Source organism: Salvia miltiorrhiza, chromosome 1 (assembly GCF_028751815.1).
Source record: "Salvia miltiorrhiza cultivar Shanhuang (shh) chromosome 1, IMPLAD_Smil_shh, whole genome shotgun sequence".
Taxonomy (NCBI): Eukaryota; Viridiplantae; Streptophyta; class Magnoliopsida; order Lamiales; family Lamiaceae; genus Salvia; species Salvia miltiorrhiza.
Genome location: NC_080387.1, coordinates 62,622,723 through 62,634,570, shown reverse-complemented (window position 1 = coordinate 62,634,570; position 11,848 = coordinate 62,622,723). Strand labels below are relative to the sequence as shown.

At 35.4% G+C, this 11,848-nt stretch overlaps 2 protein-coding genes across 3 annotated transcripts; both read left to right on the top strand.

Annotated features, from left to right (window-relative positions):
- Positions 1 to 834: 834 nt before the first annotated feature.
- LOC131002803 (transcription factor-like protein DPB) lies at positions 835 to 5,118 on the top strand. 2 transcript variants are annotated; one of them, XM_057929273.1, is made up of 9 exons: positions 835 to 1,419; positions 2,032 to 2,111; positions 3,112 to 3,155; positions 3,489 to 3,551; positions 3,644 to 3,790; positions 3,894 to 3,962; positions 4,079 to 4,177; positions 4,389 to 4,459; positions 4,702 to 5,118. In XM_057929273.1, the coding sequence occupies exons 1-9, from the start codon at positions 1,202 to 1,204 to the stop codon at positions 4,931 to 4,933; spliced, it is 1,023 nt and encodes a 340-aa protein (XP_057785256.1). In that variant the 5' UTR covers positions 835 to 1,201; the 3' UTR covers positions 4,934 to 5,118. The 2 variants fall into 2 exon arrangements, with proteins under 2 accessions (XP_057785256.1, XP_057785254.1); XM_057929271.1 differs by having other exon boundaries at positions 942 to 1,419; positions 3,632 to 3,790.
- A 5,927-nt stretch (positions 5,119 to 11,045) lies between these two features.
- LOC131011261 (uncharacterized) lies at positions 11,046 to 11,525 on the top strand. Its single transcript, XM_057939052.1, has one exon. The coding sequence runs from the start codon at positions 11,046 to 11,048 to the stop codon at positions 11,523 to 11,525; it is 480 nt and encodes a 159-aa protein (XP_057795035.1).
- Positions 11,526 to 11,848: the final 323 nt, after the last annotated feature.

Here is an 11,848-nt window from a genome sequence, read left to right as displayed (position 1 = left end):
ACTTTCAATTCAATATATTCTAACTTTAGGAAACGGGTGATGTTTAAATATATATATATATCGTCACATTAGATTTGACTTTGAAAGTTTCATTGGACACTTATTTAAAAAAATATACTAGTATCACATTTCACATTTGATTTGGGATGGATAATAGTAATTAAGTTTATTTTGTGTAACTATTTTTTTTATATGACATGGATATTTTGCAATTAATGTAGCTTAATAGGCAAACTCCCTCCCTTTTACAATAGTATGCAAATCATAACGGAGAGATGGCTATGACGTTGAGTAGAGAAATTATTGGAAACTTGCGGCAGATTCAGCCCTGCCATAACGGAGAGATAATATACACTTGCAAAATTAAAAATCTTTGGCCTCAATAAAACCTGTTCCACTCGAAATTTACTTTTTATAGATAGTGGACTTTGTGTACCACTTTCAATTTTATTTAATTTTTTATGTATATTTTCTTCAATTTCAACTTTATATGCTTTAGTTTAATTTTGTGATTATTAATTAGGGTTTATTCCATCAATTTAGGATATATAATTATTTTTTATCATTTAATTTCACTTTTATTAGCTAATAATAGGTTGATAAATTCAAAGTCATGATACATACTTTTTTTAAAAATTAATTTTTTGAAATAAAATTTCAATATAATTCATAGTATTATAATAAATTTTACTTTTATAAAAAATATATTTAAAATAATTTATATAAGCATGAGACAGAATGACACACATAAGATTGTGGGACACTGGATCTCATACTTTTGTGAGTACCCATGATGTGTATTAAACTTTTTTTTTTCTATAATTTATTTAGGTCATTAAATATGAAATTAGGAAATTCCAAATCTTTCTGAACTGTAATTTTTTGGGGAATTTACCGCGAAAGAATCTGAACATGATATATAAAGGATTTACCTTTTTGTTTGGTTTTTGACCCGCGCTATATTTACGTATTTATTATTGTGAGGAGTTCATGTGCTAGTTGTGTCTGTAGGCCGGATTGTTTCCTGGATTTCTCTAACAAATTTCGTGATATTTGGTAGCCTTTTACGATGTTTTGGTTGTATTTGAATTGAATTGTAAATAGGATCACTGAAATTCCCACCCTCGCGTTCATTCTGTTGGAATTCCCGTATTTGTCACCAGCCGTCAGGAGTAGGTATTTCTCTGTGTTTTTCGTGAGAATGGTGAATCATAGCAGTGCTAATAATCATCAAGGAGGCCGTCGTGGTGTTGGAGGTGGAGGAGCCACCCGATCATGGGGCTCAACTGTTTCCGGCCAATCTATGTCGACTAGCGGCAGCGGGCCAGCTAGCGTGATTGAGGCTGCCGCGGCAACTCCGGCCACTGATAGCAAATTCAGTCGGTTAAACAATCTTGATGTCCAAGGCGATGATGCTGGGTGAGCCTAATTTTATTTTCATTTTTGTATTAGCTGCAGTTGCTTGTTTCTTTATGCTGTGAATGGCTTTTAGTGTTAAAGATCAGGTTCTCATAGGGGAGAGCGCATTAACATGGCATAAGTAGGAATAAAATTATATGACTAAAAGATTATGATAGATTGCTGGCTAGCAAAGTAGTATAAGGTAGCTGAATAGAAGGTCTACATTATGAAAACAAGTTAATATGATCGGATACTTTGTCATCCTGATTTCATTTCTGCTTGGTAGATACAATTTGTTTCGTTTAGGTTGCGACTCCATAGACTAGTGAAATGAAAATTGCGGGAAAAGGGAGCTATGGATATATGTGTTATGGTGAGTAGGACGCTCCATAAATTAGTGAAACGAAAATTGTGGGAAAAGGGAGCTATGGATATATGTGTTATTGTAAGTAGGATGCACCTTGCACAGGATAATGAAAACATCGTTCTCTATTTGGGTTTTAGATGGTATCTCTAAAGTCATTTTTTAATTGTATGTTGATTTCTGTTCCTACATGAGTCTGTCAAAACTCCTGAAGGATGCATGCCTTGCCTTGTCTCCTTTTGTATCTAATGTTATCATGTTTGCAGCAATAGAAAGAAGAAGAGAGGTCAGAGTGCAGTCGCAGGTGATAAGAGTGGTAGAGGCCTCCGTCAATTTAGCATGAAAGGTGTTTGGTTCTTTCTCTTCTTCCCTTGTGCTCTTAGTTTCTATTTCAGTTATGCAAGTAAAAATTCCAAGTCCTGGCTACTGTGGTTACATAACATTCATCTGAGGCATATTATCTCGTGATAGTTGCTTCTGCTAATTGCATTCAATTTGCGGTACATCCTCTCTTTGAGATGCCTTTATAAATGAATTAGGCAGAGCTAGTTAAAATGCCATTAAATGACTAAGAATCATCATATGCTTTTGCAACCAAAGGTTTCTTGTCGGGCAGGCTTGATAACCATTGATATGTCATACCACATAAATGTTTATTGCACTGGATTACATATTTGCTAGTAAGACTCGGTATGAAGTTTTGGGTGTCATAATGATTTAGATAATACAAAAAATAATCTTCTATACAGCTCTGACAAACACGATCTTGTGAATCATTGGATTGATAACTTTCTTTAGTAAAGCTTTCTTTTTATGTAGGTTTCAGATAGTTGGATTTTACATATTTTCTTTCCTTTTTCAACTTCTCCAAATAGGCATTTATAATGTGTTTGCCACTAATGACAGGTTTCCTACAGCTGAAAAAAAAAACATTGACATGAGAACAAGAGATGATTAATAATATGTCTTTCAAAAATTGCAACACGAAGGAAATGCTCCTTCGTTTGTTGGTTAACAGGTTGTATTTGTGTCAGATGTGGCACTTTAGACTTTGTTAAATTGAAGTGTTCGCATGCTAAGGTGGAGTTGAAACTGATATACTATCATTTATGATTAAAGCCTTAAAAAACAGTTTGCAGACACTTTTTTGTGTATATCTCAATAAGCAATTTATGGCATCATCACCAAGTTATGCTTGCAACATTCTTAGTATTAGGGCTGGGTTTGGACTCTGCAGGAAGTTACTTTAACTTTCTAAAGTGAATGGGCAACTTGGCACAGTTTGTCTGGCTCAATGAGCTTTTAATACAAGTTACATAATGCTAACCTTTTATTCTTCTGGACAGTGTGCGAGAAACTGGAAAGTAAAGGCAGAACTACGTATAATGAGGTTAGATGGCTGACGTTTCTCTGAATTCTGCATATCTTTAGTTCTTTATGTTTCTCCTATAATTTTTAATATGGAAATTGTTTCTTTAAGGTGCAACCACGAAAGCCAGCAATACAAGCTTGAACTATATTTTGGGAATGGTTATTCTCGAGAACTTATATGCATATCTGTTTATTTATTAGAGATACACTAAACGTTTCGAGTTACTGCTTTTTACTTTTTCATTTCTTTGTATGTTAATATGTTTGAAACCTATTGATGGAATTATATATTTCTGCAATTTGAGACCATTGATCACTACCATCTAACTATGACATGTTTTGGCCCTTGCAGGTGGCAGATGAACTTGTTGCTGAATTTGCAGGTCCCAATAACAATCTTGGATCTCCAGACCAGGTTTTTAGTTGCTCTACATTTAATATGTTCTACTTATATTTGTGAAGCCCTACATCTAACCTATAACTACTGACTGTAAGAATGTATTTCAGCAACAATATGACGAGAAAAATATACGAAGAAGGGTATATGATGCTTTAAACGTGCTCATGGCAATGGATATCATTTCTAAAGATAAAAAGGAAATACAATGGAAGGGTCTACCTCACACTAGCTTGAGTGATATTGAAGAACTGAAGGTTAGATATGTTTTATTCTTCATACGAAAGCTACCTGTCGGTGCGTCAAATATTAACAAGTGTATCAACTAATTACTTTTGCTTAATATATAATGGATTGTAGACTGAACGTGCTGGGCACAGAAGCAGAGTTGAAAAGAAAGGGGTATATCTGATGGAGCTGGAGGAACAAGTATGAGATCTTTGAGAATACTCTCTGCTTTTCTGAGTTTGGCAGGAAATTGCTCCCTGATGTGCATTATACATCATCCACGGTTGCAAATCTTATGTTCCTGTATTTTGCTGCAGTACGTTGGTCTTGAAAACCTCATACATCGCAATGAGAAACTGTATGGCTCAGGAAATGTTCCTGATCGTCGAGTGATGTTGCCTTTTATTTTGGTGCAGGTAGACTCAGATTGCCTTTTATTTTGGTGCAAGTAGAGGACTGTTTTTTCCTTTATTTGCTTCCTGCTGCAAATTAAAATATTATTCTGCATGGTCTCTTCTGTTGGCTTGTTTTGAAATTGGAAATATCTGTATATGATTTGAACCTTCGGTAAGATGTGTTTTGTGGAATTCATTACATGAGTCTCATTGACGAATGTCTGATATGTAGACTCGTCCTCATGCTACTGTGGAGGTGGAAATATCAGAAGATTTTCAGTTGGTGCATTTTGAGTATAATAGGTAAGAGATTTTTTCTAATATGTGCTGCTATTGGTGTTAAACGAAGTTGGAGAAATCATGGGTTGTCCCATCTGTTCATTAACCGCCTATTGCTTTACAAGGTCGCATCATCTGATGAATTATGCTCTTCATTTTATACTCTTAAGTCTCTAATTAAGATGGAGTATGGTATGAAGACGAAAGCAATATGGACTTACAGCAATATCTGTCTAACATTGTGAATTGATTCTATCAAATTGCAGCACTCCTTTTGAGCTACATGATGATAACTACGTTCTCAAGGCAATGAAACTTTCCGAGAAAACACAAGTTGAAGATGCTGCTGCGCGAACAGATGGAGGTGAAAGGTCGAGGACGCCAAATGTCAACCAACCGCGGTTAGTTCGTGCTTTAAGGTCAAGCATTTCGGGTAGGCTTCCCACCTTACCTGCTCTTCCCAGTATTCTCAAGCCACGCATTAGGCATGAGCATTAGTTTGTTGCATGAAGCTTTTGAGCCTCTCTGGTATTTGTGTGTAAAAGGAAATAGAATCTGATACCTATTTATAGCCTTCTTTTACCTCAAACAATATTCACTAGGATTTTTCTTTATCAATTTAGCGATGAGCAATAATTTACCAGAAAGTTATATAACCTAAAGTTCTATGGTCTTTAATTAAATACCATGCTCAACATAGGTGTAGGCAAATGCATAAGCATATTTAATGTTGATAAATTTTGACATAACACGTTATATGCGTTTGTAATTTGTGATAGTGAATGCGTTATGGTTGTGCAATTGTGATACGTTGTTAGGTTAGGCTTCTGTATTATGAGTTGAGCCGAGCGTAGCTCGACGTGACCATGTTAAAGCTCACAAGTAGAATCTTATAGTAAAAATCTATACTATATTAAATACGCAGCTCCAAATTTAAAATCAATTTCAAATCAATTTTAAAATTAAGTGATAATTTTGTAGTTGTAATAAAATTGAAGATTTTATTTGTAAACTATATTTTTTATTTTTGCTTTATCTTCTTATTTTTTTTGTTTTGTTTCTTACTAAAATTTTAAAATTCGACTAATTATAAATTATTTAATATGTATATCAAATTAAAGATCATAAGAGCTTTAATTTGATATATTTCATATAAATATTTAATTTAAAATGTGAAAGTTATATATATTTAAGGATTAAATTTTTGAAAAATTCTCTCCACTCTCATCTTTTTTTTAATAAATCTATTTTTTTATTTTTTATTTTGTAATTTATTATTTTATCTTTTTATAATATCTATTTTTAATGTTGTGAATTTTCTTTAATTTTTATTTTTTCAATATTCAACTTAAATATATTCTATTAAAATAATTATATTTATACATATGATAACTGAGTTTGTATTGATTTATACTCCCTCCGTCCCAATAATGAAGACACACTTTCCTTATTGGGCTGTCCCAATAATAAAGACACACTTCTAAATAAGGAAATAATTAGGGCTTAACAATTTATAATTAGTTCACACCTTAATTATGGTATAAATACCTATTTCCTTTCTTTCTTCTTCATTAGTTCACGCTCATCTCTCTCTCTCTCTCTCTCTCTCAATCTCACGACTCACACACCAGCACAGATCTCTCCTTCTTTCGAGTTCTGCCATCGCAGCTCCTCCTCCGGCGACGAATGACGTCGATCACCCCTCTCTCATCTCCCTCATCGCACCACACTATTCGGCGCAACAACAACCGTCTTCTCCATCACAGCCGACCGCCTCCTCCATTCTGCCTTTGCCCTCCTTCGCCGGCGATTCAACGCATGTCGCGCCGTCGCCTACTATATCAGAATGGAAGCCACCCTCCCACGCCCTTCTCTTTGTCCGACCCCTCTCTCTTTCCCTCTCGTTTCTCTCTCATCCTCTGGAAATGCCGCCCTCCTATCCAACCCTAGATTTCCAAAAATCGTCCCAGTCATGAATCTTTAACACTTCTGTTTAGAGGCTCTCCTAAAGTTCAAAACTTGAGCGTTTGGAACATTAGAAATTTAGGGATTTTCATTAACTCCCTCTCTTAAATTCAGATCATGTCGGTACACAGAAATTGGGGGATTTTCGATTTCATTAAAGTGAAAGTGCAGGGAATTAATGAAATTGCAACCATGGGCGGTGGATATTAGGGGATTTTCCATTTTCCATATTCCATTTTCAGTAAACTTGAAGTGAGGCGGACATGGGCGGTGGAAATGAAAGTGCAGGGAATTAATGAAGTTTCACTTTAAATTTGGATTGCAATTGAATTAATTAAATAATTCAAAATTTATTAACTTAAAAAATTTATATTTACAGAATAAACTTAAAATAAAAGTAAATAAAACCCTTAATCAACTCTTTAAACAAATACACTAATAAAGTGGGACATACTACTTTATTCCCTAATCTACCTCACCTTAATCTCCGTGCCCAAATGAAGTGTGTCTTCATTATTGGGACGGAGGGAGTATTAATATAGAAATATAAAAATATTTTTCATGCATTACACGGGATGTAAATGCTAGTCTTTATATATATTAAAACGGAAATGTTGGTAAATAAATTTAATTTGAAAGATATAATTGGGAAAGAGGAAAATTTATAAGTTCAAATTGATAGCTATAAAACTGCCGACCATGAAATCATTTAATCATACAAACCCGCAACCATTTTTTTTTTTAAATCAATAAACTTTCATTTCTTGATGCATAAAATATATCAGAATAAACAACAGCACTCAAAGCAAAACATTTCAATTGTTTAAAGTTTATCCATATATTAAATAATTGAATTAATTGCCTATAAATACATGAATTATATTCAAATTTCGGTTTGTAATTTGATTTAATTTTTTGTCAAAAAATACATGAATTTTTAATTATTTGAAATTTGACTCAAGCCCAAAAGTTCGCTAGCCAATTGATCATTTGGAGTTTAATGACAAATTTGAAGGTACCGTTGGAAAATTCTTCACATTATCTTTTTAATGATATTTATATTGTTGGTTTTCTTATTTTTTGCTTTTTAGGGGAGGGGGAGCGGTGGAGTTTGAACCCTGAACCTCACTGTTCGTAGACAGGAGTTCGCACCGCTTGGTAGTGTCCCATTGAGGACTTTATATTGTTGGGTTTTGATCACTGAAAGTGGTCGGAAAAAAGAAAAAATACAAAGTTTCATGACATCAACTTTTATGTCATTTTTCGACCACTTTCAATAATTAAAACCCAACAATTAATATAAGTAGCATTAGAAAGATAACATCAACATTCTAACGGTACCTTCGGATTTTCCATTGGACTCTAGAGAATCAAGTTATTAGCCAGCGAACTTGAGCTCAAGTCAAATTAAAAAAAAAGTAAAAGTTTATATATTTTTTGACCAAAAAAATAGATTTGATTAAAAACTAAAATTTAGGTGTATTTATTTATAGGTAATTAACCCTAAATAATTTATTATTTCTCTCACAATATTTTCTTTTCAAGAGACGTGCTTAAATGTTTTTATTTTTATCTGCCATTTTTCTTATTTTTTGACATTTTGGTTTTTCATATTTTGTCTTCGTATTATTTTATGTTAATTATTTTTATTATAGAAAAAAAATCAAAATGTATCAATCAAACATGATGTTACTATCATAACATTATATTTTATTTTAAGCATTAAATTATACAATTGCCACATAATAAAAAGTAATGACAGTGGATCTATTTTTTGAATTGATAAAAAAAATTCGAATTATGATTAATTAATCCAACAACGAAATCCACAATATATAAAAAGAGAATAATTTGTAAATAAATTGAGCTAGAAAGTTAAAATTCATCTCTTTTCTCCTTTGGCCACTTTGAATTATTTTTTTTTATCTATTTTTTTCTTTTCTTTGCATATGTTTTTTTCCCCGTATTTTAGTGTAATTTTATTCTATATGTAATACACATTTAAAAAAAAATATGAAAAAGAATTTAGCTTGGTACGTGATATGAAAAAAATAAATTTAAAACAAGTTGTAACCTTTTAAAATTTCAACACATTTATTTGAATGACCGAATATATTTTTATCTTTCTAGCAGTATAAATTGATCAATTATTTGTTTGCATATAGTAAACAACTTCAAAGAGTTATATAATATTTTAATATATTATATATAAATATAAGATGCATATATTATATGATACTCCCTCCGTCCCATTAAAGTTGGCCACATTCTTTTCGGCACGGAGATTAAGAAATTGAGTGTGGCCCACCAAAATTATTGAGTTAATTAAGATTTCTTCTTCCTGCTCACCGGCCACCACCATCTGCCGGCATCTCCACAAGGAAGCATTGTGCGTCGCCGACCCTTCCTGTTCCGACCACCGCACACCACATTCCGACCACCACCACCTTTCATCTGCCTCCGGAAACCACCACCAAAACACCAATGTGTCACTCCTTTCTCCAAACATCGATGCGCCGCCCCAGCCCTACACCACCAACAACCGGCGATTTCTCCTTCATCTCCGGTGACCCATCTCCATAGGCGACCATCGTCGCCGGCATCCCCAAACTATAAACCAGACCACAAAAATCGCAAACCACAAAAATCTTCAAGAAATCTCAAATCGCAAACAAATCCCACAAACAGCGCCGGATTAAGAGGAGAGCTTAGGGCTCCGACTCTGAATTTATAGAAACTAGGCGGCAGCGCCGAGTTTAGGGCTCCGAGTTTACAGAGAAGAACAAAGACCAGGGAGAGGGAGGTGAAGGGGAGAGGGAGAGAGCAAAGACGAGGGAGAGGGAGGAGAAGGGGAGGGACGGCGGCCGGCCGGCGCTGCTGTCGGCCGCCGGAGAAGAAGAGAGAAGGGAGAGATTTTGGGTCTGTGCGTGTGTTGTGTGTGTTTTTATTTAAAGAGGGTTTAGGTTTAAGTAGAAAATTAAATTAATTGGACATAATTAAATTAAATGTTTCCATTTTAAGAAAGTGGCCAATAATAATGGGACAGACCAAAAAGGAAATGTGACCAACTTTAATAGGACGAAGGGAGTATCTTATTTTAATAAAAGAAGAAAAGTGAATTTTTATTTTCTTTTGTAAATTTTATAAATATTTAGAAGATAATGAACTATTTTCAACATATCTATTAACTATATAAAAATATAATGTTTATTTTTTACTCCCTTCGTCCCTCGAAACTTGAGTAATATTCCTTTTCGTGTTGTCCCGCGAAGCTTGAACACTTTTCATATACGGCAAATTTTTTTGTCTTCGTTCACTTTCAGTTTTTCACCTACCATACATAACACACAAAATACTAATTCCTTAAAGCTCGTGCGGAAAAGAAATTGTTCAAACTTTGTGAGACGGAGGGAGTATTTCTATTTAATAAATCATAGGTTTATATTTGGTTTTGCACACTATAACTTTTAATTATTAATTGGGCCAATTCATTTTTCTTTAGGTAGGGAAGTGTAGTTCATTTATTACTCACAATTCATCCCATACTATACAATGTACTCCCTCCGTCCACGAAATGAGTACTCATATTTTCTTTTTCGTCCGTCCACGAAATGAGTACCCATTTTTCTTTTTGGCAAGTGTACCCCACACATCTCTTTAATTAATACACTCAAAAAGTGGGACTCTTAAACTATTCACACTACACTCCATACATTTCTTAAAACCCGTGCCGTCCACAAATAGGTACTCATTTCGTTGACGGAGGGAGTATTTTGTAATCATATTAAATCATTGTCCATCTTCGTAAGAGCACTCACAGTGGGTGATGCGATAGGTGTCACTCGAGTCACCTACCTATCGGGTCCCCCACTGCAGTCGGCATCGACTCGAGGGTACCCCGATTTATCGGGTGTGCCCTGATAGTGTTTAGAGAAGGCGCGTGCTTATTAAAAAAAAATCAAATTTTTAAAAAATCGGCCATTGCAGAGCTTAAAAAAAATAAAATTAAAAAACAGTCATTTGACCGTTATCTTTTCCTTTTCCTTTTCCTTTTTCTTTTTTTTCTCTCTTCTTTATATACTCTTCTCATTCATCTTTTATCTTCTTCCATCTTCTTTATCTTCTCTCTCAATTTCTCTATAAAAAAAAATGGATCCATACAATCGAAACTGGTACGATCCAAATTGGGTTCCCGACCTCTCCGGCGGAGACGATTACCATCCCGATTTGGCGGGTATCAACTTGGAGGAGGAACCTCGTCAAAGCGGCGAGGAAGAAGCACCGCTCGCCCACAGTACGTCGAGGCCCAAGAAAGGAGGGCGGCGGAAGGCTATGACCTTCAAAGAGAAGGCGCCGACTCTTGTGCCAGAGGAAAAAGGGCCGTTCGGCACACCTACACCCTGGAGGAGACGAACCTTATTGTTCGAATTTGGGCAGAAGAGACCAACGATGTCGTCCGGGGTGTCGATCAAAAGGGAGAGGCTATTGAGGCCGAATTCTAGACCGAGTGAACGCCCTCCTCGACGCCAACTTCAAACCCCACCAAATAAAGGGACACTTCGCCCGAGTGGGTGCGGATGTGAAGTTATGGGAGAATATCTGGGTGGAGACGTGCGCGAAGTGGCCTTCCGGCCATTCTGATGACATGCTCCAACAGAAGGCCCAAGTTATCTTCCAAGCTAGGAGCCCAATTTCTGGCCCCTTCAACTACGAGAATGCATGGAGGATGCTCCGAATCAACCGGAGGTTCAAGTCCATGTACCTTGAGGGCGACGTCCATTTTTCCAAGAGGACGAAGACGTTGGAGACGGGCGACTTCACCACCTCGGCGTCGGGCGAGGAGATCATGTCTTTCCGGCCAATTGGAAACAAGGCGGCGGCGAGAGCGGCGAAGGGGAAGGCATCGCAAAGCTCGGAGTCTCCACCGGAATTCAAGGAGATGTTGGATAGGTCGAACGACAAGCTGGAAAAAATGATGGGCCACTATACTAAGAAGAACGAGCTGAAGAAGGAGATCCACGACGATCAGATCTTATTCATAAAGACAGATGGCATGGATCCAGAAACCCTCGAAATCCACAAGGCTCGGGTGGCGAAGATCGTAGCTAGGTTGAAAGAGCAATGAGATCTTTAGGTTTTAATTATGTAATTTTTAATTATGTTTTTAGGTTTTAATTAAGCAATTTTAAATTATGTCTTTAGGTATTTTTTTAATGTAATTTTTAGGATTTTTAAAATTAATGAAGTTTAATTTTAAGTAAATTGTGTTATTTAAATGTGTGCAATTAAAATTAAATGAAAAATACAAAAATCAAAACTAAAAAGATCAAGTCAGCTGTCAAGTCAGCCCACTGTGGCTTCCTTAACCCAATGTGGTCCCCCTTATATCAGGTCAGCTATCAGATCACCCCAACTGTAGATGCTTAAATATTGATATTTAGTGTAATT